The 25,871-nt window shown below is 51.9% G+C and overlaps 26 protein-coding genes across 26 annotated transcripts; 16 read left to right on the top strand and 10 right to left on the bottom strand.

The window, feature by feature from the left end:
* Positions 1-186: 186 nt before the first annotated feature.
* On the top strand, positions 187-2,394 carry OGAPHI_003816 (uncharacterized protein; the record flags this gene model as incomplete). The annotated part of the gene is made up of 1 exon (XM_046204827.1): positions 187-2,394. One exon carries the CDS (start codon positions 187-189, stop codon positions 2,392-2,394), a length of 2,208 nt encoding a protein of 735 aa, XP_046060832.1.
* Positions 2,395-2,884: 490 nt separating this feature from the next.
* On the top strand, positions 2,885-3,775 carry OGAPHI_003815 (uncharacterized protein; the record flags this gene model as incomplete). The annotated part of the gene is made up of 1 exon (XM_046204826.1): positions 2,885-3,775. One exon carries the CDS (start codon positions 2,885-2,887, stop codon positions 3,773-3,775), a length of 891 nt encoding a protein of 296 aa, XP_046060831.1.
* On the bottom strand, positions 2,900-4,476 carry OGAPHI_003814 (uncharacterized protein; the record flags this gene model as incomplete). The annotated part of the gene is made up of 2 exons (XM_046204825.1): positions 2,900-3,771; positions 4,317-4,476. 2 exons carry the CDS (start codon positions 4,474-4,476, stop codon positions 2,900-2,902), a joined length of 1,032 nt encoding a protein of 343 aa, XP_046060830.1.
* On the top strand, positions 4,039-5,268 carry OGAPHI_003813 (uncharacterized protein; the record flags this gene model as incomplete). The annotated part of the gene is made up of 1 exon (XM_046204824.1): positions 4,039-5,268. The coding sequence occupies one exon, from the start codon at positions 4,039-4,041 to the stop codon at positions 5,266-5,268; it is 1,230 nt and encodes a 409-aa protein (XP_046060829.1).
* Positions 5,269-5,300: 32 nt separating this feature from the next.
* On the top strand, positions 5,301-6,428 carry OGAPHI_003812 (uncharacterized protein; the record flags this gene model as incomplete). Its single annotated transcript, XM_046204823.1, has 1 exon — positions 5,301-6,428. The coding sequence occupies one exon, from the start codon at positions 5,301-5,303 to the stop codon at positions 6,426-6,428; it is 1,128 nt and encodes a 375-aa protein (XP_046060828.1).
* A 6-nt stretch (positions 6,429-6,434) lies between these two features.
* OGAPHI_003810 (uncharacterized protein) lies at positions 6,435-7,517 on the bottom strand (the record flags this gene model as incomplete). Its single annotated transcript, XM_046204821.1, has 1 exon — positions 6,435-7,517. The coding sequence occupies one exon, from the start codon at positions 7,515-7,517 to the stop codon at positions 6,435-6,437; it is 1,083 nt and encodes a 360-aa protein (XP_046060826.1).
* Positions 6,715-7,128, top strand: OGAPHI_003811 (uncharacterized protein; the record flags this gene model as incomplete). The annotated part of the gene is made up of 1 exon (XM_046204822.1): positions 6,715-7,128. One exon carries the CDS (start codon positions 6,715-6,717, stop codon positions 7,126-7,128), a length of 414 nt encoding a protein of 137 aa, XP_046060827.1.
* Positions 7,518-7,591: 74 nt separating the features above from the next.
* OGAPHI_003809 (uncharacterized protein) lies at positions 7,592-8,515 on the top strand (the record flags this gene model as incomplete). Its single annotated transcript, XM_046204820.1, has 1 exon — positions 7,592-8,515. One exon carries the CDS (start codon positions 7,592-7,594, stop codon positions 8,513-8,515), a length of 924 nt encoding a protein of 307 aa, XP_046060825.1.
* Positions 8,516-8,618: 103 nt separating this feature from the next.
* OGAPHI_003808 (uncharacterized protein) lies at positions 8,619-10,145 on the bottom strand (the record flags this gene model as incomplete). The annotated part of the gene is made up of 1 exon (XM_046204819.1): positions 8,619-10,145. The coding sequence occupies one exon, from the start codon at positions 10,143-10,145 to the stop codon at positions 8,619-8,621; it is 1,527 nt and encodes a 508-aa protein (XP_046060824.1).
* Positions 9,325-10,154, top strand: OGAPHI_003807 (uncharacterized protein; the record flags this gene model as incomplete). The annotated part of the gene is made up of 2 exons (XM_046204817.1): positions 9,325-9,554; positions 9,641-10,154. The coding sequence occupies 2 exons, from the start codon at positions 9,325-9,327 to the stop codon at positions 10,152-10,154; spliced, it is 744 nt and encodes a 247-aa protein (XP_046060823.1).
* Positions 10,155-10,296: 142 nt separating this feature from the next.
* OGAPHI_003806 (uncharacterized protein) lies at positions 10,297-11,121 on the bottom strand (the record flags this gene model as incomplete). Its single annotated transcript, XM_046204816.1, has 1 exon — positions 10,297-11,121. The coding sequence occupies one exon, from the start codon at positions 11,119-11,121 to the stop codon at positions 10,297-10,299; it is 825 nt and encodes a 274-aa protein (XP_046060822.1).
* A 326-nt stretch (positions 11,122-11,447) lies between these two features.
* OGAPHI_003805 (uncharacterized protein) lies at positions 11,448-11,771 on the top strand (the record flags this gene model as incomplete). Its single annotated transcript, XM_046204815.1, has 1 exon — positions 11,448-11,771. One exon carries the CDS (start codon positions 11,448-11,450, stop codon positions 11,769-11,771), a length of 324 nt encoding a protein of 107 aa, XP_046060821.1.
* On the bottom strand, positions 11,460-11,792 carry OGAPHI_003804 (uncharacterized protein; the record flags this gene model as incomplete). The annotated part of the gene is made up of 1 exon (XM_046204814.1): positions 11,460-11,792. The coding sequence occupies one exon, from the start codon at positions 11,790-11,792 to the stop codon at positions 11,460-11,462; it is 333 nt and encodes a 110-aa protein (XP_046060820.1).
* Positions 11,793-11,966: 174 nt separating this feature from the next.
* On the top strand, positions 11,967-12,953 carry OGAPHI_003803 (uncharacterized protein; the record flags this gene model as incomplete). Its single annotated transcript, XM_046204813.1, has 2 exons — positions 11,967-12,032; positions 12,096-12,953. 2 exons carry the CDS (start codon positions 11,967-11,969, stop codon positions 12,951-12,953), a joined length of 924 nt encoding a protein of 307 aa, XP_046060819.1.
* OGAPHI_003802 (uncharacterized protein) lies at positions 12,597-12,956 on the bottom strand (the record flags this gene model as incomplete). The annotated part of the gene is made up of 1 exon (XM_046204812.1): positions 12,597-12,956. One exon carries the CDS (start codon positions 12,954-12,956, stop codon positions 12,597-12,599), a length of 360 nt encoding a protein of 119 aa, XP_046060818.1.
* Positions 12,957-13,243: 287 nt separating this feature from the next.
* Positions 13,244-14,305, bottom strand: OGAPHI_003800 (uncharacterized protein; the record flags this gene model as incomplete). Its single annotated transcript, XM_046204810.1, has 1 exon — positions 13,244-14,305. One exon carries the CDS (start codon positions 14,303-14,305, stop codon positions 13,244-13,246), a length of 1,062 nt encoding a protein of 353 aa, XP_046060816.1.
* On the top strand, positions 13,596-13,802 carry OGAPHI_003801 (uncharacterized protein; the record flags this gene model as incomplete). The annotated part of the gene is made up of 1 exon (XM_046204811.1): positions 13,596-13,802. One exon carries the CDS (start codon positions 13,596-13,598, stop codon positions 13,800-13,802), a length of 207 nt encoding a protein of 68 aa, XP_046060817.1.
* A 56-nt stretch (positions 14,306-14,361) lies between the features above and the next one.
* OGAPHI_003798 (uncharacterized protein) lies at positions 14,362-15,648 on the top strand (the record flags this gene model as incomplete). Its single annotated transcript, XM_046204808.1, has 1 exon — positions 14,362-15,648. The coding sequence occupies one exon, from the start codon at positions 14,362-14,364 to the stop codon at positions 15,646-15,648; it is 1,287 nt and encodes a 428-aa protein (XP_046060814.1).
* OGAPHI_003799 (uncharacterized protein) lies at positions 15,054-15,383 on the bottom strand (the record flags this gene model as incomplete). The annotated part of the gene is made up of 1 exon (XM_046204809.1): positions 15,054-15,383. The coding sequence occupies one exon, from the start codon at positions 15,381-15,383 to the stop codon at positions 15,054-15,056; it is 330 nt and encodes a 109-aa protein (XP_046060815.1).
* Positions 15,649-15,725: 77 nt separating the features above from the next.
* On the top strand, positions 15,726-16,256 carry OGAPHI_003797 (uncharacterized protein; the record flags this gene model as incomplete). The annotated part of the gene is made up of 1 exon (XM_046204805.1): positions 15,726-16,256. One exon carries the CDS (start codon positions 15,726-15,728, stop codon positions 16,254-16,256), a length of 531 nt encoding a protein of 176 aa, XP_046060813.1.
* Positions 16,257-16,385: 129 nt separating this feature from the next.
* OGAPHI_003795 (uncharacterized protein) lies at positions 16,386-20,516 on the top strand (the record flags this gene model as incomplete). Its single annotated transcript, XM_046204803.1, has 1 exon — positions 16,386-20,516. The coding sequence occupies one exon, from the start codon at positions 16,386-16,388 to the stop codon at positions 20,514-20,516; it is 4,131 nt and encodes a 1,376-aa protein (XP_046060811.1).
* On the bottom strand, positions 19,610-20,323 carry OGAPHI_003796 (uncharacterized protein; the record flags this gene model as incomplete). Its single annotated transcript, XM_046204804.1, has 1 exon — positions 19,610-20,323. One exon carries the CDS (start codon positions 20,321-20,323, stop codon positions 19,610-19,612), a length of 714 nt encoding a protein of 237 aa, XP_046060812.1.
* A 258-nt stretch (positions 20,517-20,774) lies between the features above and the next one.
* OGAPHI_003794 (uncharacterized protein) lies at positions 20,775-21,245 on the top strand (the record flags this gene model as incomplete). The annotated part of the gene is made up of 1 exon (XM_046204802.1): positions 20,775-21,245. One exon carries the CDS (start codon positions 20,775-20,777, stop codon positions 21,243-21,245), a length of 471 nt encoding a protein of 156 aa, XP_046060810.1.
* Positions 21,246-21,281: 36 nt separating this feature from the next.
* OGAPHI_003791 (uncharacterized protein) lies at positions 21,282-25,856 on the bottom strand (the record flags this gene model as incomplete). The annotated part of the gene is made up of 1 exon (XM_046204799.1): positions 21,282-25,856. The coding sequence occupies one exon, from the start codon at positions 25,854-25,856 to the stop codon at positions 21,282-21,284; it is 4,575 nt and encodes a 1,524-aa protein (XP_046060807.1).
* OGAPHI_003793 (uncharacterized protein) lies at positions 21,433-22,215 on the top strand (the record flags this gene model as incomplete). Its single annotated transcript, XM_046204801.1, has 2 exons — positions 21,433-21,497; positions 21,579-22,215. 2 exons carry the CDS (start codon positions 21,433-21,435, stop codon positions 22,213-22,215), a joined length of 702 nt encoding a protein of 233 aa, XP_046060809.1.
* OGAPHI_003792 (uncharacterized protein) lies at positions 22,246-24,566 on the top strand (the record flags this gene model as incomplete). The annotated part of the gene is made up of 4 exons (XM_046204800.1): positions 22,246-22,526; positions 22,850-23,288; positions 23,397-23,806; positions 23,882-24,566. The coding sequence occupies 4 exons, from the start codon at positions 22,246-22,248 to the stop codon at positions 24,564-24,566; spliced, it is 1,815 nt and encodes a 604-aa protein (XP_046060808.1).
* Positions 25,857-25,871: the final 15 nt, after the last annotated feature.

Raw genomic sequence — 25,871 nt, 5'->3', positions numbered from 1 at the left:
AACCCAAATGCGGGGACCGGTATTAACTTCTAGGGTCGATGCACAAAGCATGATCGTAATTGCACTGCCAGGCCCCGCAATATCCAGCTTGAACGCTGGCAATGCAACTGTGGAGAAGCTATCAGGTTCACATAAAACAAGCTCCACCCCTATCCCTTCCTTTGTGAACCCCAATGTAATCGTGTCATGAGTGCTACAAGAGATATCCTTAATTCCCCCGACTCTCTGTCCAACATCAATCCGATAATTTTCAGAGGCAGAAACCACATTGCTTGTATCCGGTGTAAAAACCAGAAGACCAAATGTTCCGGGGTGAAACCGACCTGCGATAATTGCAAGCTCACAGGCAACGAGTGCGTTTATCCGTTCAAAGACCGCAAGATCATCATTCTGGAGTCGCAATTGAACTCGCTCCAGGCGCGCATTCGCCAGCTAGAAGACCATATCAGCGGCATCCACCCGGACTCGGAGTCCAGTTACCAACAGGCCAGCAATCAGGCGTTTCTGCCGCTGCAGTTCCATACCAACAACGAACGACTCGACAACGTGATCAACGTGTCTTTTGGGGATTCCGAACACCCAGGACGCAATGTGCCCAGCGCTGCTGTGTCCGACGCAATCAATTATTACGTCTCGGACCTTTATTTCGCCGACACCGACCATTGCATAGTTTCGCTCCCCGTGAAGGAATACGCCAAAGTGCTGGTGGATCTGTGTCTGGACCACTTCCACTACTCGCAGTACCTGTTCGAAGAAATGGACTTTGTCGCCGACTTCAACAAAGTGTACGAAACCGGGCTGTGCCACTCTCCCCAGATGTTGTCGCAGATACTCGTCACGCTGGCTCTGGGAGAACAGATCCTGTACTCGAACAAGTCTCACCAGATGTCGCTGGACGCGCTCAACGCCAAGCTGTCGTCGAAACGCAACTTTGTCAACAAAACGCCCGGGTTCAAGTACTTTCTGAGCGCAGTGAAGCTGTTTCCGACCAACGTGGAGAAACCAACGCTCGCCACGATCCAGACTGCCCTGCTGATCGGCTACTACAACCAGTCGCTCAACCGCATCACCACGTCGTACATGTGGTTCGGCCTGGCCACCCGCTGGGCGCTGTCGCTGAACCTCCATCTGAAAGACCCCAACCTGGCTGGGCCGGAGCTCGCGCGGCGCAAACGCGTTTGGTGGACTGTGTTCACGCTGGACTCGTTCGCCACGTCCCGCATCCGCCTGCCCCAGAGCGTCAAGTACAACGAGACCCAGATCGACCTGATCTCCGACCAGGACTGCCGCGACTGGCCGGGCGGCCGCATCCTCGCTTTCCAGGTCTCGCTGCTCAAGTTTACAGACCGTATCCTCCACTCGGTTTACAACATGGCCCCCCGCAGCTTATACACTGAAGAAAAGACTCGGATCGGCGACAATCTCGCCGCAAACACCATCCAGATGGTCAAAATCCTCGAGGACAACTTCAATTCGAACCTGCAACCGGAGTTTAAGCAATTATTTGAGGAAATCAACACCAACAAGCTGTGCACGTTCCACCGGTCGTTGATCCACGTGTATCTCAAATCAAACCAGTACCTGATCACAACGTGCCGGCCGCTGGCCCTGGCGGTGTTCAAGAAGTTCATTCCACTCGACCCGCAGATCGCCCAGATTCTGAAAAAGTGCATCGCCGCAGCTACAGACTCCATCAAGATGCTCTACCACGTGAAAACGGTCGGCCTACTGGTCACGTTCGATTACTGGCAAACACACTTCCTGTTCAACTCACTGTTGATCCTGCTCATCACGTCCAGCATCGAAGACACCCGCGACTCGCTGCGAATTGGCGTTGATTTGCTCAAGTTCATGGCCCTGGCCGGAAACCACGTCTCCAAAGACTCGCTCAACAAGCTGATCCAGCTCGTCAAGATCTTCAACGACCTGGGCTTCAACCTCGATCTCGACCTCTCGTTACCCGAGCTCAACCGGGTCGTGCTGTCCGATATCGTCGGCTTGGACGAGCAATCGGTCGACATCCATCTGATCAACCTCAACTCCAACCTCACCGATCAAAACACCGAGAGCCAGATCGAACAGACAAACTTCCAGCTGCAGCAGCAGCAAAAACAGTTGCTCCAGCAAACAGAGCAACAACTGCCGCTGATGTTTGCGGGCCCAGACGACCAGATGGTCAACAGAGCCGTTTCTGCAGAGGAACTCAACGGTTTAAATCTGAATTTCTTCGACAGCCTGCTTAACAACATGCAAGGCTGGAGCTACATCCCCGAGACCGACCCTGCGCCAGCGCCTGCTCCGCCTCCGCCGCCAGCAATTCGCCCGGACCCGTCGCGTGAAACAACACTCCCTACACCACTGTTCTCGCCCCCAACCCAGACCAGGGCAAGCTAGCATATTCCGCCCCGCGCACGGTCTAGACCGCTTACGTAACCGAATAGCAGAAGAAACGAGCTGAATCTAACGATTTATGCAATTTATGGTGCAGGGCCAAGATCGTAGTCTTTGTTGAGTAGTGTGTGTGATATCATGCTGGTTCTTGTGTTCTGGACCCAGACTATAGAGCTTGGGGCCAACCGCCGCGCGGCCTCTGTCCTCCCTGGGAAAAAAAATTCCCCGGATTTGCGTCGCGGCCGGAAAAACGCTCCTCGACGCGGGCGAACAAATTTTTCACTTGATCTAAGATCCTTTCATTACTTTGCCTGAATAGGAGAATATTTTTTTCTTTTCCTGCGGCTCGCATTAACTCTACATCGCCAAGATGATCCAGAGACTCGAAAAACAAACGTTCGCCAACGGTATATAAACCATCGCCCTTGCCCTCTGTGGTCTCACTGAACTTAGTCTTTCATTCCTTACATTGATATCTTTCCCCACATTCATTATGCTAAGCAACTTGTCAATCTTTTTCACTCTTGCTGTTCTGGCTACCAGTGTGCCAGTCAACAACCATGCGCACCACGCTCATGAGAAAAGAGCTGGAAAATGTTCGTTCCCTACCGACAAAGGTCTTGTCAAGATCACCAACGTCAACGGCGACGGCTGGGCCCAGGACAAGTCGTGCCAACCAGGTAACTACTGTCCATACGCCTGTCCTCCAGGCCAGCTGATGGCTCAGTGGAACCCTTCTGTCACCTCTTACAGCTACCCAGGCTCGCAGGACGGAGGACTCTACTGCAACGACAACGGAGAGCTCGAGACTCCGATCTCCGGCAGCGACTACTGTGTGGACGGTAAGAAGACTGCCACCGCTAAGAACTCTGCCTCCAAGAACGTTGCTTTCTGCCAAACCGTTCTGCCGGGTAACGAGGAGATGCTGATTCCAACCAACGTGGACGCCTCCTCGTCGCAGACTTTGGCCGTGCCAGGCACAGACTACTGGGCCAGCACTGCCTCCCACTTCTACATCAACCCTCCAGGAGTTTCCACCGAGGACGGATGCCAGTGGGGATCCACCTCCAACCCATACGGAAACTGGGCCCCATATGTGGCCGGTTTCAACATGGACGACAGCGGAAACACCTTTGCCAAGATCGGCTGGAACCCTGTCTACTTCGAGAGCGGCTCTCCGTTCAAGAACGACAAGCCTTCCTTTGGTGTCCGTTTGTCCTGCAACGACAAAGGCAAGTGCAATGGTAACCCATGCGAGATCAACCCAAGCACGCACGGCCTTAACAAGGTGAGCGGTAGCTCCGACGAGAGCGATGGCGCCGCATGGTGTGTTTTGACTGCCACCGACTCCAGTGCCGTCACCATTGAGGTGTTCGACGTCTAAACTGTTAGAGTCTTGTACATACGAATTTATATAGAGCGTTAGGGTTTAAAAGTTACGGTTATTTCTTTGGTTATCAAAAAAAATGGCTTCCTCGTATTTAAAAAGCAGGGGTTATATAAAAGTTGAATCCCGAGCTATTTTCCGCCTCTTGACCTCATAATCACTATTGTTAATTTTTTAGTAATAATTTTTGCATTTTTTAATTTCCCGACCAAACATTCTTTCTTTCACCCGTTACTAATAACCGGTGTTTTACTTTGCTTATGTTGTCTAAAAAGGAGCTCAAGATTCTCACCTTGCTGGGAATCGACACGGTCTTCTTCCTGCTGGAGATTATTGTTGGTTATGCCGTCAACTCGCTAGCCCTAATTGCAGACTCTTTCCACATGCTTAACGACATCATCTCTTTGCTGGTTGCCCTATGGGCCGTCAACGTCGCCAAGACCAAGGAGGCAGATGCCAAGTTCACGTATGGTTGGCAACGTGCCGAGATTCTGGGCGCATTGATCAACGCCGTGTTTTTGCTCGCTCTGTGTTTTACCATTTTCATCGAAGCCGTGCAGAGATTCATTTCTCCGCAAAACATCACTAATCCGCAGCTCATCCTCATTGTCGGTACCTGTGGACTTGTTTCCAACATCGCGGGTCTTTTCTTGTTCCACGAACACGGCCACTCCCATGGTGGAGGTGGTGGGGGTCATTCCCACTCGCACCACGACGACACCGTCGAAAGCTCAGACATCGAGGACGTGCTCCCACAGGTCGTTGTCAACAACTGGGACATGGGCCACTCCGAAAGCCACAAGTCCCACAACCACGTTACCAAAACAAAGAAAGTCAAGAAACACACAAAGTCGCTCAACATGCAGGGCGTCTTCCTCCACGTTTTGGGCGACGCTCTGGGAAACGTCGGAGTCATGGCCACCGCCCTGTTTATCTGGCTGACCGACTTCTCCTGGCGCTTCTACTCTGACCCGCTAATTTCTTTGGTTATCACGTGCATCATCTTCTCCTCCGCCCTCCCACTCTGCAAGTCTTCGTCCCGGATCCTCTTGCAAGGAACCCCGCTATCGGTTGACTCCGAGCTCGTCAAGGAAGACATCCTCGACATCCCAGGTGTTATTTCTGTTCATGACTTCCACATCTGGAACCTGACCGAAAAACTGCTTATCTGCTCCCTTCACGTGGACCTGAGCGTGTCTCCAGACGAGTTCCTGTCTGTGGCTGCTACCATCAAGCAATGTCTGCATGCTTACGGCATCCACAGTGCTACGATCCAGCCTGAGTTCACTCAGTACTATGCTAAGCACAACAGACTGCCAACACGGTTCTCGTCAGAGGCAGACCTCCACGGCCTCGCAGCAGAAGAGACTCAGGGCCTGCTGGCCCAGGACCAACGTTCCTACGGCGCCGCTGCCGCCTCCAACGGCCAAATTGGGTGTATGGTTGACGCGGCTGTGAATTGCACAGCCGAGAATTGTGTAGAACACTGAAAAATAAATCAACACCAAAATAAATCTCCAAGATGGCCAAGCTTTCGTGGTCGGTAGGGTTTGTGTGTATAATTTTGACGGTGGTTTACCTGTTGCAGGGCACTTTTACCGTGCCGAGCCACCGGATCGGCAGCCATCAGCTGGTGCCGGTGAGTCCGCGAGAAAACGCAACGTTCTTCAGCCTGGTGCGGAACTCTGAGCTGTCGGACATGCTGCGCAGCATCAAGAACGTTGAACAGCGGTTCAACCGCCACCACCACTACCACTGGGTGTTTGCAAACAACGAGCCGTTCACAAAACAGTTCCGACACGCCGTCTCGAGCGCATGTTCAGGCACGGTGGAATTCGCCGTGATCCCTGAAAAGTATTGGAAATACCCCGACTGGATCGACCAGGCACGCGCGGCCGAGGTGCGCAAGGAAATGCGTCGCAAACATATCAAGTACGGCGACAACGAGTCATACCGCCACATGTGCCGATTTTTCTCTGGCTTCTTCTACAAAATGGAGGCCCTACAGCGATTCCGGTACTACTGGCGAGTGGAGCCGGATATCGAGTTTCGTTGCAACATCGCCCAGGACCCGTTCCGCGTGCTGCGTGAGGAGAATAAAGTGTACGGCTTTACACTCACGCCGTTGGAACTCCACACCACCGTGGAAACGCTCTGGAACGTTACCCAGGAGTACGCGTCATCGTATCCGGAAAGAATAGCTCCCGACAATAATATGGGCTTTTTGAGCGACGATGGCGGGGCCTCGTACAACATGTGCCACTTCTGGTCGAACTTCGAGGTTGGAGACCTCGACTTCTTCCGCAGCGACGCTTACGAACATTTTTTCAACTATATTGACCGCAAGGGCGGCATCTTTTATGAACGGTGGGGGGACGCTCCCCTGCACACCGTGGCGGTGTCGCTGCTTGTGCCGTACACCAAGCTTCATTATTTTGCGGGAACGGGGTATTTTCATGCTCCCAACCTCCAATGCGACGGCCCCAACTGGCTCTTGGAGCAGAACGAGTGCATCTGTTTTGCGTCCGAGGACTCTGCATGGTCTGGTGGCAGCTGTCTGACGAAATTCTTCGATATTCACCGCCTCGAGCGGCCAGAAGCTGCCCCCACGACCCCATACACCCCCATCCACAAGCCTACCAAGGCCTAGTATTATTTACCATTCCAATGAATTGGCCCATGACACCCGTTTGCGGTTTCTGTCCGAGTAGTTGAGTAGTTTGTGCGCTGGTCTGTTGGGCCGGATATTTTCCTGGTTCTCCTGCAGATCCTCCTTGAGGAGGTCGATCGTCCGTTGGTTATTGAGCGAGCTGTTCTTGTTATGCCGCTTGTGGCCGTTTCTGGTTTGCAAAAACGACTGTCTTTCTGATTCTGTGTAGAAACCGACGCGTTTGGCGGACTTTTCCGGCCGCCTCAGTGCCGTGGTGCGCGCCAGAATGGCTTTCACTATCGCCGCCTTGCGCACCCCGTCCACGGGCGGGCCTGCGGTCGGGATGGTGACGAGCTCTGTCGTTTTCTCTGGGATCGGGATGCCCAGACAGTTCTGGGCGTTGATCTCTGTGGCGTACTTGGTTGCATCCTCAATGCTGCCGTCGCTGCTCTCGACAATCAGGTTGAGCAGATTGCGGCACGGCTTGATACTCGGCTTCTGGATGGTATGTGTGGACGGCGAGCAAATTCGTAGCGGCGAATTTTGTTTCTGTGTCGGCGAATTCCCTGGCTCGTTATCGTCGAACTCGAGCTGGAAGTCATCGTGGTGCATGTCCATGACAAACTGGTTGTCGTTGGCCCGGAGGAACTTGTTGAGCTCTGCTCCAAAGTCCATATCTCCTATGTCGTCGTGCTCATAAACGTCCGGCGCGGACCGCACCTGGGCGTCGATCTCGTCGATTGACAGGTTGCTGATCATGCTGTCGAGGTCGTCGACGGTGGTTTTCTGCACATGCGAAAAGTCGAGGTCTGTTTTGGAGCTGCCAAAGAACTGGCTCTCGAGGCTGAACGAGCGCAGGTAGCTGTCGAAGTCGAACAGGTCTGCGGTGTTGGCGAAAAGATTATCCGCCGGGGCCATGACGGGCGGCGGAAGCGCGATGATGTCGTCGAGAGTAGTGTTTCCGGAAGCAAAGTCGTCCAAAAGGGAGGGCCTGTCTTTTTTCACCGGCGAGCCTGGCGGGGACGAGATTGGGCTGCTGTGGGCGGGGACTGTTGTTTCGAACGGGTTTGAAAAAATCGACTCAAACATAGCAATGGGACCCGGACAACAGCGAAGGAAAGCTAGCGATTAAAAAAGGTGTAGAGAAAAATTGACCGTTGGTGATGGATTCTGTTTATCTATTGCCGAATCGGGCAAGTGTGAATCAAGCACAAATATTATTTTTCTGGCTCCTGCTGCACAGCCCCACGACACCCCCTCCGGACACCGCCACATTGAGTTTTTCTCGCGGTACCTGCTACCATCTTTCTGTTCCTTTATCCATGACAAGCGCACCCATCCCAGAGACAACCAAGACCTACGCGAGAATCAAAACGTATCCGATCGCCGCCTCGTGGATCCGGATCGGCGGCCACTTCCCTGCTTCCCACGTTGTGAGACCCCAGATGTACACCATGGCGTACTCGCCAGCATTCAGGGACTACACCGAGGCGATCGACTCGTACTTTGACAACTGGCTCGAGGACATCGAAAAGACCGTGCCCGAGATCAAGACGCTGCGCATGCGCGACATCAGAGACTCGCTCACCCAGCCCGTGGTGGACGCTTCTTTATTTGTGGACAGAAACATGCACAGCTTGTCTGTTGCGCTGCGCCAGCGCGTGATCGAGCCGGCCCGCAGGTCTGCAAGCGACCTTAGAAAGGCGTACGCCCCGCTCTATGACACGCACGGCCGCGCGCTGATCCGGTCGCAGCTGGACCCGCTGTTCCGGCCGATCAACAAGAGACTTGCCAGCTACGTGCACCACTCGGGCGACAACACGCACTCCAGCGAGATGTCGCACACTCTGGGGCTGCTGAGCGAGTTTGCCGAGCAAACACGGCCGCGCGTGGCGGAGACGATCGCCAGATCGGGCCAGCTACCAAACCAGGTCTCCAGCCACCTCAACCAGGTTTACCAAACCAACAAGGCCAAAAGAGGCGAGGGAAGACTCATCGTGATGATCGCCTCCATGGACACCGTCAGAGACCTTGTCAACGAGGGCTACACCGTGGTGAACGAGCCTCCAAGATCACCAGAACTTTGATTTCTTAGTTTTATAGTGACAGAATGGATTAGGAAAAGGAATCTTGTAGCTACAGGTGTGTTCAAAACACTCTCTTCTGTTTTATATAACGAACTATCTTTCTTCACCCATCATACGCTTTGATCTCGTCTTGTAAGTTGACCAGTCTCTTGTGGATCTGCTCGATATCCTTGTTGAACTTGTCCTGGCGCTCAAACAGCGCCCGCTTCCAGTCCTTGAACTTCTGGTTCTGCGCCTGCACGATCTCGGTGAACCGCTTCTTCATGGTCTTCTCGCTGTCCAAATAGGCCGGGTTCATCTCAACAAGCTCTCTTTCGGTCTCGCGCAGGTTCAGCGTGTTGAGCATTCTCAAAACACCAACGCTCGCCTTGGACTCGATCACCTGCTGGATGTTCGGGTGCGTGCTGCCGTCCTCCTTCTGGACGGTCTTCCAGCTGCCGTTGTTGTCTGGAACAATCGTCTCGCCGTCCTGGTTTTCGATGTTGAGCGCAGCAAGCTCCTCGCTGCTGATCGTCAGCTCCATCGCCTTGCCCAGCCGGTACCGCATGAAGTCGCGCCGGTAGTTTTCGTAGTAGTTCTCCGTCGACGAAATCAGGTCCGCCATGTTGGTGCCCATCAGAAACTCGCGCAGCTTGACAAAATCGCAGTGCGCCGCGTTGTCCACCTCGGCGACTCCCCACTTGTACTTCCGGCCGCGGACCAGCTGACCCTTGGCGTTCTCATACGTGCCCTGCGAGTTGAGCACGCAGAACGGCATCTCCGAGATCAGGTTCGCGCCGCCCGTCTTGTCGAACAGCTCGCAGATCGAAATGTCGTGCTCCTTCAGGCTCTTCTTGACCCGCTGCTTGAACGAGCTCAACTCGTCCGCAGTGAAGGCATCGGCTTTCGAAATCACAGGAACAAGGTTCACTCTCGTGGACAGGTTCTTCATGGCCTCGATGTCGATTTGGCTCAATCCGGTGGCAGAAGGCACAATGAAGTACAAACACACGTGGATTTCCGAGTGGGAAGTGCTGCTGCGGTCCGGCTGGTTCTCCTGGTAAACGGCTCTTCTGTACTGCTCGTCAATGTACCGGACAATCGGGTACCAGCAGTATCTGTTGTCGATATAGTCGCCAAAACCAGGAGTATCAATAACGTTGAGTCTGAGGAGGAAGTTGTCCTCAACAAGCTCGATCTTGTGCGACACAATCTCGGTCGTCTTTCCCGAGAGACCGCCCAGCTCTGTGGTGGGCTCACAAACAACGGTGTCGAACAGGGTGTTGATGAACGAGGTCTTGCCTGTTCCGGCTTCACCAACCACCATGATGGTGAAGTGGGCTCCCTTCTTCAGCGCGTGCAACCGCTTGAGGATCGGCAAACAGGCAAGCCCAACGTCACCGGGATACATGTTGGCAATGGCAGACTCCATGTTGTAATGAGTGGGGAACTCGTCGTCCTTGATCAGGGTGCTGGAACTGGACGTGCTGGGAGCAAGGTTCTCTGCCTCAAGGGGACCGCCGGCGCTTTTGTTGGAGGGCTCGGCGTCGAGGTCGATGTTGTCGCTCTTGAGCGAAGCGCTGGGCGGAGAAAACAGGTCGATCGAGCTGATCACGCGTTTGTCGGCAAATTCGTCCACTTTGGTGGCCATGGCTGTTAAGGAGGAAGATGAGGAAGTTACTGCAAACAGTAACAAATATTTGTACCAGCGTCTACCGCGCGGGTGGCAGATCTGGGGGTGGGAGGGTCCCTCCATGGTGGCTTTGCGGCGCTGCGGCTTACCCTATTAATTTTTTTCTCTATCAGCTGGCCGCGTTCCGCAGCGAGAGGAAACAGTTCCACAGCACGCCGACGCCGCTGCTGAAGGGCACCTGGAACTGCGTGGGCATCACCAGGAAGTTGATAAACTGCACGGGGAACCACAGGCAGAAATTGCACGTGAGCGTGGACAGATATATCCGGTACAGTTTGTTCTTCACGTCCTCAGAGGTGCCCTGTTCAATGACTAGAGTTCCGTAGGCAAAGAAGCATGCTAAGGAAACCGGAGAGAAACACAGTTGGTCCGTGAGTACCCGTTCCAGCACACTCACAACCGACGGGTCGTCGTTGTACATGGAATTCAGGAAAGAGTACCATACAACCTGAACAAACGACATCATAAACCCCCAAACAATAAACCCGGCGAACCGGCGGAACTGGAACCCGGGTGCCTCTGGCGGCTGTTCTGTGTTTTGGAGACCCATCGAGACCTCGCCGTCCTCGCCGTAGTCCACAAAATAGTCCTCCGGTCTTCTGGGAACTGCAGATTCGAGGTAAGTGGCGAGGGAGTATGCGGAAGACCTTCGTTGCGGGCTGATCTGCTGGAAATAAGCCGAGATGGACTGTGCGAGCGTGTCTGCGATGCCGTACAACACGATGTTGGTTGCCATGGTTGCCACCAGCGACGAGCGCGTGTACAATTGGTGGTACTTGGAGGTGAGCTTAGATAAGAGGAACACAAACAACACCAGGATCGCGCAATTGAGCAGCGGCACGTTGTGTACTCGGGTGTTGAGCAGACGGCGAGCGAGTGCGTGCGTGCGTCCAGACGGCGCGGGACTGTCGTGGTCGGGCAGTCTGATCGGCATTTTGAGGGAGAGAAGCCCTGTAGGAGGCTTTACAGTTTAGTAACCTGCTCGAGCGAAAACGTCACGTGATGTTGCCCAGGGCATGGCCGCGAAAACCGACACAAAAACTTTTTTTTTCGCTTCGAGTCTGCCAAATAACGGGTCACCACGACTAAAATTATTAGTGAAAAATTAAACTCACCATCATCAATACAGCATGTTAATTCCAAAGGACGACAGAAAGAAGATCCACCAATACCTTTTCAAGGGTAAGTAACCTCCGGACGCATCAGGAAGCGTGCAGAAAGAACACATACGCCAGCCCGCGTCGTCAGGACTCCAAAAGTATGCTAACCAATTTAGAGGGTGTCCTGGTCGCTAAGAAGGACTTTGAAATCCAACACGATGACATCGATACCAAGAACTTGTACGTTATCAAGGCCATGCAATCCTTGACCTCCAAGGGATACGTCAAGACCCAATTCTCTTGGCAATACTACTACTACACTCTCACTGACGAAGGTATCAACTACCTTAGAGAGTACCTTGCTCTTCCAGAGACCATTGTTCCAAACACTCTGGTTGCCGAGCCAATCCAGGAGAGACGTTCCATCAGACCTGACCAAAGAAGAGAGAGAGGTGAGGGATACAGACCAAGATTCAGAGATTAGGAGTAATGATATACGGGTCATAGCCGAGAAGAATGGAAATTAGAAATTGATATGATTGTAGTTGGGTAAATGCCAAGGTGCTAAATATAGCTGTTGGTGCCGTTTAACCTGTTCATCGCTGGTACATGTAGTCTTTAACCAAGATTCCGAACTTGGAAACATTTTCTTTCTGCTTACCTCATCACACAAGCCCCCATGGTGTTTGGTAGACACAAGAACAAAGCGCTTGATTTGTCCTTAATGGACAGCAATTACCGCCCAGTAAGTGTCAGCGACCTGTGTAACTAACCCCAGTCCCCGAACCCCAACACTTTGAAGCCACAGCCCGCAGTGGGGGCCGTTCCGCCTCCAGTGCCGCCTCCCCCTGTTGTGGCCTCTCCACCGCGTCCGCGACCGGTTCCACCCATTCCGGCCCAGAAACCCACCATCATCAACAACTACTACTATGTCTCGCCCTCTGTGTCGGCACCCCACCAGGGCCAGCCCACTCCCATCCAGCGTCCGGTTAGCCAACAGAAACTGCCAGGTTCACGCAACTCCTCGCTCCACAGCCAAAGACCCGTCTCCAGACCGCCTCCTCGCATCTCCCGCGAGTCCTCCGAGGAGTCGGACATCTACTCGTCGCCGTCCCTGGCAAAATTAGAGCTCCAGCCAAGACTGCCCCAAATTAATCTCGACGACCCGTCAGACCCGCCTGTCAACCCACAAACGCCCAATCTAATTCGACAGCTGGCCAGAATCGAGGTCGACTCTGTCTCCGTCCACAATCGTCAATTATATTCCATATTTTCCCATTTTGGCAAAGATTCTCTCAACTACGACGACCTAAGACAATTGCTCTCCAACCCAGAAGGAACCCACTTCAGCTCCGACAGCGCACGCAAACTGTGCAACACGTTCGTCACCACCACTTCTGATCTTGAATTCCGCGACTTTATCCGGCTGTGCAAGTTCGTCAAGGGCTGCTACGACTCGTTCAAGTATCACGACACTGATAGATCTTATTTCTTGGAGCCGCAGGAATTCTCCAAGTCGCTCCAATTCAACAGGATCTCGTGTCCCGACTACCTGCTTCGCCAGATATACCAAAACGCGTCCAGTCTCAACCTCGAGGCCTACATCCTTGCCGTGGTGCTCATCCGTAAACACGAACGAGAACAGCACCACGATCTCTACAGCTGACATCAGAGATTACCTAATCACACAGAGGAAAAATTTATTTTAGCTGGAGCAAGAGGATGGAAAAAACTTTCCATCTTTCCAAATGTAAGTACTCTTACGCAGCATATGATGAATTCTTGTTTTATTATACTTTTCTTTCTGGCATCTCTAATGTTAGAGCTTCCGGCTCGATGAATATAACCCTTGACACCTATCTGAAGCTGCTTTTGTTTGGACTCACTAACTTTTAGATCGACTAAATGATTTGACATCCTTGTTTCCATGGGATTGTTGTGTATGTACAGTATTTTTTAACTTTTGTCCGACTCCAGGTACAGCTCGAGGTCTGTGTTGGGCTTGAACGGCCATCTATAGAACATATTGGCCACAAAAACCAGATCTTTGACTGCCAGACTGTAAACTTTGGTTTTCAGCATGTTTCTTGGGAGCACCTCGTGGAAGTATTCGTCGGCTCCAGGGCCGAGGAAATGCAAGTTATTGGACAACGTGCTGCTTGGGATCATGAACAACTTGTGCACCACCAGAGTGAAGTCGGGCAAACTGTAGATTGAGTGTTTGTCGTGGTTGGATTGGAACTCAACCAGAACAAGGTCTTCCTGACCAGGCACGTTGGGTAATCTGATCACATCTTTATACTGCTCCATGGCCATTTCCACCGTCTTGGACTTGGCAGAGTTGCTGCAGGCAATCATATTGATATCGTTGAACGCTGCAGCCACCACCGAATTGGTCTGTCTGAATCTTGTTCCCATCAGACCGAGATATTTGATACAGTCTTTGGGTCTTAGCCAAAACAGCGATTTCACACGCTGGTATTTGAACCACGACAGACTCATCTGGTTGAAGTAAAGCATACTGCGGACTTTCGGCTTTTCTGAAGCTTGTAGATACGATCCGGTCAACAACAAGGTCTGGTTGACCTCATGTTCGGTTTCTTTCCTCAACGACAATGTACCGTTGTTGACAAGAGCCTCTGTATCGAAATGTCTGATAGATTTAGGGTCTGCATCCAAAAGATACATACTTGAGCATTTTGGATCGTGGTTTTTGACGTTAGTCCAGAACTTCTGTAGAGTGGCGTTTTCGGGCAGAATCAAGTGCATCCTTGGCATCAAATGCTGGTTCAGCTCGTAAGTGAAGCTGTTGAACCCGGTGTTGTGGTCCACAATGTTCAGTTCATTGCTAGGGTCCTCGTACTGACTTTCCAAGTCGAGTTTTTGAAGAATATCCTTGGTGACGGCCCGTTCGAACCCGATCTTCGATCCCCATTTACCGAAATACGGCGAGTTGAACGCAGCCTCGAAATTTCGTACCTGGTTCACAAACCCGATTCTTGTAAACGGTTTGGACATGGAACAAGAGAAATTATTTATTTAAATAAAATTTCTACCAGCTTCGTTTTAGTGATATGCCCAAACTGAAAATTAAACTGAGCAACAGCAGCGACGACAAGCCTAAAATTCGGCTCAAGTCGCCAGCTAAGCCGTCGGATGGGCTGCCTACGCTGAAACTGACTACTTCGGCGCGTGTTCCTACGATTAGAGTCAAGCCTACAAGAACCCCCGGCGACGGGTACGATTCTGAGGACCCGGACAGAGAGGACGACCCGCTTATTGAGGAGGGGATTGTGTTGCGGATGATTCCGGACGAGTCGCTGGACCATCTGCGCAGATGCGTGGAGGACGGCGACTTGAGTGGTATCAACATCAAGTGGAAGGACAAGAAACGGGCAATTCTTCGAATCAACGGGCTTATTTACGGCGGAAAGCTTGTGGACCTGCCTTCGGTGGTGGAGGTGCAGAAATCCGTGGACAAAAAGAACATATTCAAGACAATCGACGTGTGTCAGATGCTGTTGATTGTGAAGCGACTCGAATCCGAAAAGGACTACAAGGACATTCCTATTGACATGGAGCAAGGAGAGACGTATCCGGACGGACTGACGCCTCCGTTGGAGAAATCGAAAAACAGGTTCAAGAAGCGGTATCAGCAGAAAGTGATGCAGACCGTGGAGGACCGTGTTCAGCAGCTTTTGGACCTGGACGACGAGGCCGAGTCCAGCACGTACACATTTATCGACCCATCAGAGGAGGCCAGCAGCTATGGCACTCCGGAGCCGCGCATCAAGAAGAAGAAGAAGAAGGTCAAGGACACGGACTCGCACGTGGACGACGAGCTGAACAGACTGATGTTGGAAGAGGAGGACGACGACCTGGACGATCTGGACGATCTGGACCAGGAGCTGGAAGCTGCGTTCGAGGAGAGACGACCAGACGAGGAAGAAGAGGAGGAAATCATCGAGGGTGCGTCTGCAGAAGAGGAGCACGAGTCGTCGGACGACGACGACGACGATGACGAAGAGGAAGAAGAGGACGAACAGCCGCGTCGGGCAGGCGGCGAGATGAACGAGGCCCAGCAGCACAATGCCATTTTGCGCGAGGAGATCAGCGAGCTCGAGGCGACGATCGACCAGAAGTCGCAGGACCTGGCCAAGGCCAACAACCCGATCATCAGGAACCGTATCAACGACGTTATTGGACGGCTCAAGCAGGAACTTGAGCTCAAGCGGCTCCAAATCCGCGAGGAGGAAGCCCAGCCAACCCTCCAGCAAGAGGAGGACGAAGAGGACGAAGAAGATGAGGCCGACGGCGACGGCGACGACGAAAACGAAGACGACCTGGCCGATTTATTTTAAGTTGACTCAGACGTGTGTCGAAATTATTCTGTACGATAAAATTAATTAGATTAATTAAATTTCTTGTTTCATAAAGAATGATGGTACAAACACAAAATACAGGCCTGCCCGATCCAGGGCCGTTGAAGGCGAAGGATTCGGGCCGGAAGAAACAGACTGGCGGCAACATCCCGCCGCGGGGAGTACTTCCTGACGGAAGTTCGGTGGACTTTGGCCATTCCGACAAGAGCAAACCAAAGCAACAACAAACCCAAAAACGGGTCTCCACGGACAAACCAGCCAAGAAGGGCAAAGGAAAGACTTCTACAAACACAGCTAATGACACCAAGAAGCCCCAACAGCAAAGCTCGTTGCCCTCTTTGCCAGACGGCCAAAAACCCGATTTTGGGGGTCGGCAGAAACCCAAATCCAAGGACTCGAAGAAACAGTCGTCGCAGTCCAGCAAGTCTCAGACCCCCCAGTCTTCTCCTTCCAGTCAGCACTCGTCGCTGAGAAAACCACCCACGCCGTCGCCATCTCCATCCCAATCCCAGGTCTACGCAGGGTCGTCGTTCCACAGTGCGCCTTCCACCATGTCCCTGCCCAAGCCCTCTTTCCTCAAGAAATGATCCCCCTTACGTACGTACGCTAATCATTATAAAAGGACTTTGACACTGTAGCTCTCCTGCTCTTGCTGACATAAGCACGCAATTTCCCTCAGAGATAATTATCGCTAACTTTAAGATACAAAAAACTTCATGCCCTCGCACCACGACTCGTTTTCGTCGCTGTCGACACGGCGGCGCGAGGCCTCGCGAAGTCGCGACACTGCGTCTGTTGTGTCGCGCCCGTTCCAATTGGACGCCAACGAAACAGAAATGTTTTCAGGAGCAGCGTCTCAGGTAATTCCCTCTTCGATCTCCTCCTTCCACCATAATATCCCGCAAGCATTTCCCTCGCCCGCCTTTTCGGTGGTGTCTGCGCACCATGACGTGGATGACTTTGAGGAATTTTCGCTGCACCGGGCAGATTCCAACGTGAGCCAGCAGGATTTCCAGGAGCGTGCTCATTTCAAGTTCTTTACCACTCAACAGATAGAAGGAGCAAAAGGAGCCTCTTCCCAGATACACAACCCAGAAGGGATGCTTGTTGATTACGACACCAATTGGAACACCTATGCCGACGAGGTGAATCTGCGGCGTATGTCGATGAGATATTCGAACGCTTCTGTTCATAGCGCAACAGATCTGGCCTCTTTACCCGTCACCAGCTACGGTTCCACCCATACGAGCGAGGAGTATCCTGGTGAGGATGCTGACTTGTCTTCGGAGCACGAGGAATGGGATTTCAAGATGAATATACGCACTGATCGAAAACATCACGATAAGCTCTTTGGATCCAAGTTTCCTGCAAAAAACACCAGCCAGCGGTTCTATCTCGCCGAAGAGGACCTTGTTATTGGAATCGCCGGGTACTCGAGCTCTCCGTTGAAGCTGATTTCATATTATTTGTTCGTGGTGCTGACTTTGGGACTTGGCTACGTTGTTCTTCGGTGGTTCCCGCGACGTCGTATACGCATGATGGGGTCCGAGACGCCGCTCGCCAAGGCAGAATGGGCTGTCGTGGAGGACGAGTACGGTGTGCTGGACATCGTCCCGGTCAATCGCCACTGGTATAACCGGTCGTTGTCCTCGTTTCTCACGAGCTCCCAAAAGGACGATAAGGACGACTACAATTTGGAACAGACAGATCCTGTTGTTCCAATTCTCATCACGTTCGATTACAGATACATGAAGTTCTTCTACGACCCGATCGAGGACCTGTTCAAGCTGGCCAACAGCTGGATCGACACCAAGTGGTGTCATCTGCCGGAGAATAAGATCGGTTTGTCTGAGGATCTGTTTAAGAGCAGACGTTTGATATTCAACGACAATCTTATTGACATTAAGGACAAGTCGGTGATGCAACTGTTGGTGGACGAGATTCTGCATCCGTTTTACGTGTTCCAGGCCTTTTCGATCCTCCTGTGGCTCGCAGACAACTATTACTACTATGCATTCTGCATTTTCCTGATTTCTGTGTCGTCTGTGACGGAGTCGCTGATCGAGACACGAAGCACAATGAAACGGATGCGCGAGATCTCGCGGTTCGAGTGCGACGTGCGTGTTTGGAGAAGCGGGTTCTGGAAAGAAGTGAGCTCGAAAGAGCTAGTGCCGGGCGACGTTTACGAGGTGTCCGACTCGTCGCTCAACTCGTTCCCCTGCGACGCGATCCTGCTTTCTGGTGACTGCATAGTCAACGAGTCGATGCTGACGGGTGAGTCAGTGCCCGTGTCCAAGACCCCGATTTCGTTAGAAACCGCAGCAGAGCTACAGGACGAGTTCTCCAGCACAAAGTTCTCTCCCAAACTCACCAAGTCGTTCCTCTACTCGGGAACCAAGATTGTGCGGTGCCGGCCTGGCGCGAACTCGGACGAGGCTGCCATGGCCCTGGTGGTCAGAACAGGCTTCAACACCACCAAGGGTGCGCTTGTGCGGTCGATGCTGTTCCCGAAACCGAGCGGGTTCAAGTTCTACCAGGACTCGTTTAAGTACATTGGCGTGATGACGGTCATTGCGCTTGTCGGGTTCATTTTCTCGGCCATCAACTTCATCAAGCTCGGGCTCGACTACAAGACGATCATTCTGCGTGCGCTAGACCTGATCACCATCGTGGTTCCGCCTGCGTTGCCCGCCACGCTCACCATCGGCACGAGTTTTGCCATTTCGCGGCTGCGCAAGAAGAACATCTTCTGCATTGCGCCAACAAGAATCAACGTTGGAGGCAAGCTCGACGTGATGTGTTTCGACAAGACCGGCACCTTGACAGAAGAAGGACTCGATCTGATGGGTGTTCGCATCTCCGAGCCCATCAGAGACCGCAAGGAGCGTGCGTTCACCGAGCTGTACTCTCATGTTGACCAGCTATTTAACCATACGACCAACACCCAGGCGTACAATCTGTTTCTGACGATGCTGACGTGCCATTCTCTGAAAAACATCGACAACGAGCTTGTTGGCGACCCGCTCGACGCGAAAACGTTCGAGTTCACCGACTGGGAGATGATCGAAAACACTAACGACGACGCCGTGCTCGAAGACTACGTGCAAACACACAAGTTCAGTGGCCATGTGTCTCCTGTTTTGTTGCGTCCAAGGGACAAGCTGCAAAACAACGTATTATTTGTCAAGCTATTTGAGTTTGAGTTTGTCTCACAGTTGCGGCGCATGTCTTCCATTAGCCAGTGTCTGTCCAACCCTTCTGTGCTGAGCGTGTTTGTGAAAGGTGCTCCCGAGGTGATTGAGGACCTGTGTTTGCCGGAAACCATTCCTGTGGACTACCGCGATCTGTTGCACGAATACACGCATAACGGGTACCGTGTGATTGCTTGTGCCACCAAGACGATGCGCATGCCGGACCCGGCCAACATGAACGACCTGGACTTTCTGAACGATCTGTCCCGCGACAACTGTGAGTCGGACCTGGAGTTCATTGGGTTCCTGGTGTTTGAGAACAGACTGAAAGGGTCCACCAAGACGTCGTTGAAACAGCTCAAGGACGCCGAGCTGCGCACGGTCATGTGCACGGGAGACAACGTGCTCACGGCGGTGAGCGTGGCGCGCGAGTGCGAGCTCGTGGACCACGGGTGCAAGGTTTATGTGCCGTCGTTCGAGGAGCCCGAGGACGAGGCCCAGATTCCAATTATTTGGACAGAGGTGGACGATCCGGACCTGCAACTGGACCCAGTCACGCTGGTTCCGCTCGACATCAACCAGACCGACGACTATTGCATTGCTGTCACAGGAGACGTGTTCAAGTATATTCTGACAGAATTGAGCGAAAGAGAGCAGCTGATCCAGAAGATGCTGATGAAAGGAGCCGTTTTCGCGAGAATGTCACCAGACGAGAAACACGAGCTGGTGGACCGGTTCAAGAGCCTCGACTACACGGTGGGCTTCTGCGGTGATGGTGCGAACGACTGCGGTGCGCTCAAGGCAGCCGATGTGGGTATTTCGCTCAGCGAGGCCGAGGCGTCGGTGGCTGCTCCGTTCACGTCGCGCATCTTTGAGATCTCGTGCGTTCTGGACGTGATCAAGGAGGGCCGTGCGTCGCTCGTGACAAGCTTCTCGTGCTTCCAATTCATGTCGCTGTACTCGGCAATCCAGTTCATCACTGTCACCATGCTGTACATGGAAGGAACCAACCTTGGTGACTTCCAGTTCCTGTACATCGACCTGTTCCTGATCATCCCGCTCGCCGTGTTCATGGCATGGAGCAAGCCATACGCGCGGCTGTGCGCCAAACGCCCCACAGCCAACCTGATGTCGCCCAAGATCCTGATCCCGTTGCTCGGCAGCATCTGCATTCTACTGGGCTTCCAATTCTCCATTTGGCGATCTATAAAAGACGCAGACGACAGCTGGTACATCCCGCCGGTCCCAGGAAACGACGACGAGGTCCAGTGCACAGACAACACCGTGCTGTTCCTGTTTGGCAACTTCCAGTACGTGATAGTGGGGGTGTTGCTGACGGCCGGTCCGCCGTACAGAGAGTCTGTGACCAAGAACTTGCCGTTTGTTGGAGCCGTGGTGCTCACCACGCTGCTCTCGGCGGGTCTCACGTACCTTGACAACCACAGCTGGTTCGGAGACCTCATGGATATCACCTACACGCCGGGTGGGGTGAAACTGACCATTTTCGTGGCTGCCGCAATCAACTACCTGCTACTGGCGGGGGCCCGGAAAATGGTGTTTGGCAGGCTTTCCAAGCTGTACAAGCGGCTGTTTGGCACTAAAGGCAGCAAGAAACTGTTCAAGAACCTCAAGCGCGAGTTCAAAGTGCTATGCTGATAGATTCGAGTCACCATTTCCTGCCCAGGTGTTTCTGCACACAGCTTTTGTACTGCAAGAACTCCTTGAGACAGGCATCTTTGGAGACGGCCTCGTAGTTGTTGAACACGCAACGGCCGTAATTGGCCGACTCCGTGGCGCACTGGGCGGTAGCGGCCATTAGTTTGGACAGCTGCGAGGGAGGGCTCCTTGGCATGGAGAACAATTTATAAAAAAAAAATATTTAATTTAATTTGTGTTAATACTTTTTCTTAATCAATGAAGAGACTGAATTATCTCCCCGCATTGGGAGACCTGAATACGCCGCTTCCGCAAGAACAATTGGCCGTCTTGGAAAGAGAGGTCGAGGACGAGAAACCAGAACCCACCGCCCAGTCGCTGTTCAACCTCGCCTGGGCCCTGATCAAGTCCAACAGCAAACGGGACAACAAGGAGGGCGTCAATATACTCACAGACCTGTTCAAATCGGTCCCTGCTAGAAGACGCGAGTGTCTGTACTACCTGGCAGCCGGCTGCTACAAGATAGGCGAATTAAAGGAAAGCAAACGATACATCGACGCTTTGATCTTGCACGAGCCAGACAACTTGCAGGCCGTCAACTTGAAGAAAGAGATCGAGAGCGAAATCTCCAAAGACGGGCTGATCGGGCTTGCCGTGGTGAGCGGGCTGACCGCGATCGGCGTGGGGATCGCCAGCGCCATCATCAAGACACAGTCCAAAAGGAAATGATTACTTTATATTGAGAATATTATACCAAACCGGGGCTCATTCCACAAGACCCCCCTCTTTGCACAACGAGTAGAACAGACTGTCCTTTTTCTTGAGCAGGTTGGCAGGCGTGTCGAACTCGGCCACTTCTCCCTTCTCCAGAACGATGATCCGGTCGCTGTCGATGATGGTGTTGAGTCTGTGAGCGATGGTGAGGATAGTACGCTCTTTGAACGCCGACCGGATGGTTTCCTGGACAATTGCGTCGGTTTGGTAGTCGACATTGGCCGTGGCCTCGTCCAGAATCAACACCCGACTGTTCTTCTTCACCAGGGCTCTTGCCAGACACATCAGCTGCCGTTGTCCGGCAGACAGGTTCGATCCTCCTTCAGATATTCTGATCAACAACGGGTTCTCCTTGATCTCCTCCTTGTCGCCGGCATCGTCGTACATCTTGAGAATGTGTTCCTTCAAATGGGCCAGCTCAAGGGCCTCCCACAGCTCCTCGTCCGTGTACATCTCTGTCGGGTCGATGTTGGACCGCAACGAGCCTTCAAAGATCTGCGAGTCCTGCGGAATAATCGACAGTTTCGACCGCAAATCGTACAATCCAATGTTGCTCGTGTTCACCTCGTCGATGTCGATGTGGCCGTTGGCGGCCTCAATGATCCGGAAAATCGCCAACGTCAACGACGACTTACCGGCACCGGTTCTGCCCACAATTCCGATCTTCTCCTTCTCGTTCACAGAGATGTTGATATTCTTCAACACAAGGTCCAGTTCGGGTCTGTATCTGGCACTGTATTCCTTGAACTCGATGGTACCCCGGAACGGCCAGTTCTGGGCCGGCCTGCTGTTCTCGATAATCGGTGGAGCTTCAGGCTCCAACGAAGCGTACTCCAAAACTCTCTCCACGGAAACAATGTTGGTTTCAATCTCAACAGTCATTCTAACAATCCAGTTCAACGACTGGGTCACTTGCAAAGCATAGGAAACAGAAAGACCAACAAGGCCAGGCGTGATGTGGCCAGACTTCAATGTGAACACCAGCAGTCCAGAGGCTCCCAAAATGATGAGCGATCCCAAGAACTCCAGTCTCACAGCAAGCCATCTGTTCGCACTCACCGACGGATGGTACGCACTCATGTTCTGGTCCATTTTGTGCTGGTTCAAGAACAAGAATCGGTCCAGCTGGTCGTACGCTCTCACAGTGGCCACTCCGCTCAATGTCTCCTGGAAATGGGCAAAAATAGGAGACTTGGACACAGAGTCCAGTCTTCTGAGCTCTCTGGATGTGGCCAGGTAGTAGAGCTGGTAGAATCTGTACAACACGGCCAATGGAACAACCAAAAATACAAACTGCCATGTCGAATAGATAATCACCAAAATCACAATCGACACCTTGATGGAGTTGGCAAAGAACATCACAAACACTCTGGTGAGCTGCTCGTCAATTTTGTAGATATCTGGCGAGAATCTGTTGAGCACTCTTCCCACAGGCGTGGTCTCAAAGAATTGCATTGGGGCTCTTAGAACTCCATCCAACATGATCTGGTGCAAGTATTTGGATCCCTGGATCGAAACGTAAAGCCATTGGATGATGGTTTGTGCCAATAGGACAACAGAGCACCCGATACACAGAGCAAAGTAGATTCCAAGATACTTCCATGGCGTTGGGTTGTATCCCTTCTCGGTGTTGATATCGGACCAGTGCTTCAACCAAACGTTTCCGGCAGTGGACAAGATCATAGACACAATAATGCCAGCCAGCAAAATAATAACGTTCTTGATACCACATGCTTTGGCATAAGCACGGTAAATAGACGACTTGACCTTACCTTGTTCGTGTTTCTCTTCTCTTCCGGTAACAATCTCGTCTTTAGTTTCAACAGCGGTTCTAAAGTCTTCCAAAACGGCTTTTTCCAGCTCCTTGTTGGCCAACTTCTTGATTTCTTCATCCAGTTCGCTGGACTCGGATCTCGAGTCGTCGGTGGCCTCTTTATCGACAACAGTCTCGGTAATGTCTTCTTCTTTCTTCTTCTGACCGGCGTCGTTGATCACGGTGTATAGCTCAGAGTTCTGCGAAGCAACAATATCGTCAAAATGGCCACTCTCGACAATCCTTCCTTCTTGAACCAGCACGATCGAGTCCGACGACTTCAGCACGTTTAGATTGTTGGTAGCAAGAATACGGCACTTGGTGCTCAAAAGACCTTCTGGACCAAGAACGTTGTTGATCAGGTGTTTTCCAACGTGCTCGTCAACAGCACTCAAAATATCGTCCAGCAAGTACAAGTCAGCACGGGCATAAACGGCTCTGGCAAGAGACAAACGAGCTTTCTGGCCACCAGACAAACTGATACCCTTTTCTCCGACCTGGGTGGAGTCTCCGTCTGGAAGAACGTTCAGGTCATGGGTCAAAGCACATGCCTTGATGGTCTTGTCGTAAAACTCGGCATCAAACTTGCAACCAAACAGAATGTTTTCCTTGATGGTTCCGTTCATAATCCAGGCAACCTGAGGAACATATGCCACAGATCCGTGCACAGTGACAGAACCAGTTGGTTTGTGCAAATCTCCAAGTAACGACTGCAGGATGGCAGACTTTCCGGCACCAACACGGCCAAGAATACAGTTGAGGTCACCTTTCTTGGCAGAGTAGGTGATGTTCGACAGAGCCAGCTTGTATGGTTCTTTGGACCAAAGGAAGTCTGCGTTGTCGATCTTGACGACCTCCTGGCCGATCTCGGTGACTGCTGGGCGTCTATCGATGGTGAAGTCGTCCAGCTCGTCGCTCTTCAAGAAGTCGGTAATTCTAGTGATTGCAACCTGGGCCTCGATAATGTTTCCAATAGTCCATGGCAAGACAGCCAGAGGGAAGCCAAGCAAGTTGAACAAGGACAGAGCCGTGAACACGATGTCTGTGCTCAATGGCACTCCTTTGTAAGAGATGATGAACAAGGCAAAAGTAGAGGAACTCACAAAGAAAGGAGTACTGTTGAAGATGAAGTTACTGCATGCCTGGAACACACCGATCTTCTTCAAGTTCTCGAGCTCCTTGTTGTTTCTCACGTCCATGAGCTTCTCTCTGTAGGGGTTTTCCCAAGCGTAGAGTTTCAACGACTTGATGTTGTTGAGGATCTCGGAAATAAGACCTGTTCTGGCATCTTTGACTTTCATCTGGGTCTTCTGGAGTTTCTTCTGTTGACGGAACACCCAAGTGTTCAACGGAACAGAAACAGCGAGGAAGAAAACACCCAGCCACATGGCGTTACCAAGCAGATTGTACAAGGAAACCAAACACAAGATGATCTGCAATGGACCGGACCAGATGATGTTTAAGCTCTGGCACAAGTCCTGCAATCTTTGGGTATCGACGGACATCAAGTTAACAATGTCACCGGTGGATTTCTTCTGTTTGGCTTCCACCGATAAGACAAGCGATTTCTTGTAGATCAAAGAAGTGAGCGATGATCTGACCTTGATACCGGTATCAAACACTCTAGTAAAGTACTGGTGCAATGAAGCTGTTTGGACAACAGAAACCAGGAACATCATAGCAACAAGCATAAAACCTCTTGTGAGAGGCGTAGTCGTGTCCTCCTGGTACAGATTGACAAATCTGATGAGTTGTTTCAGCAGTTGTGGTTGAATGAAAGCACAAATGTCTTGCACAATTTTAAATAGACACGAAATGAAAAATGGGCCTCCAAAAGAGCTTGCAATTGCCCATGTAAGACTTGGGCTTTTTCTGTGCAGCTGTTTGTCCCATTTGTCGTCCAAAACCCCAGCAAGATGGTTGCTTCTCAAGAAAGATGGCAATTGCGGGAGATCTCTTTGGGTAAGGAACTTCTTGGAACCTTTTTGCATCAATGGAGTCAACCAGGTGAAGGTAACTTTGGCAAAGATGTTGGATCCATCGTACAAGTTATCGTTCTTATTTGGATCTTTCTTTTCTTTTGGTGAAAAGTTGATTTCTAAAAGAAGCAAGAAAAGACTGTTGAAGAGAGCTAAAGTGACCAAAGGAGCTTGAAGGGACTTTGAGTCTCTTAGGAACACGTTGGTGACCTTCAGCGAGCCGACCACCAAGTCGAAGATGTAGTAAGTGATAAGATAGGCGCTGGAAATGTAGGACTTGTAGTTCTCGATGTAGGAGAGTCCAAAGGCAACTGTAAGGGCGAAAAGTTGCAAAACGGAAGACCAGACAATCACGTCAGATTTCGGAGCGAGGGAAGAGTTCCAAATAAGAACAGTCAGAAGTAATTGGAATACCACCTGGACTGCCACGAGGACCAGTTTGAGGATAAACCACCACTCGGCCTTGGAGCTGATATTTTTTTTATTCCGGAGTCTAGTGATATCATGAAGACCTCCGATCAACAAGAAGGCGGACAATGTGGTTCCCAAGACACCGTTCACAAAACACGGTGTTGGGTCCTGAAGAGCAGAAACGGGACTAAATCCTTCGCCGTCCAAACACCCGCAAAAAGACGAGGTCTGATTAATAGATTCGGCTGAAATACGCGAATTGGCAAAGCCCGAGGCCAATTGCACCCAGAACGACGATGCATGCTCCATAAACGAGCCGTGTGCGGGATCGTACTCAAGACCGTTTATGATGTATTCCGACATGGTGTAATTTCCAGT

This window comes from Ogataea philodendri, assembly GCF_020536065.1.
Source record: "Ogataea philodendri strain CBS6075 chromosome Unknown scaffold2, whole genome shotgun sequence".
Classification (NCBI taxonomy): domain Eukaryota; kingdom Fungi; phylum Ascomycota; class Pichiomycetes; order Pichiales; family Pichiaceae; genus Ogataea; species Ogataea philodendri.
This window is presented reverse-complemented; position numbering and strand designations above follow the sequence as displayed.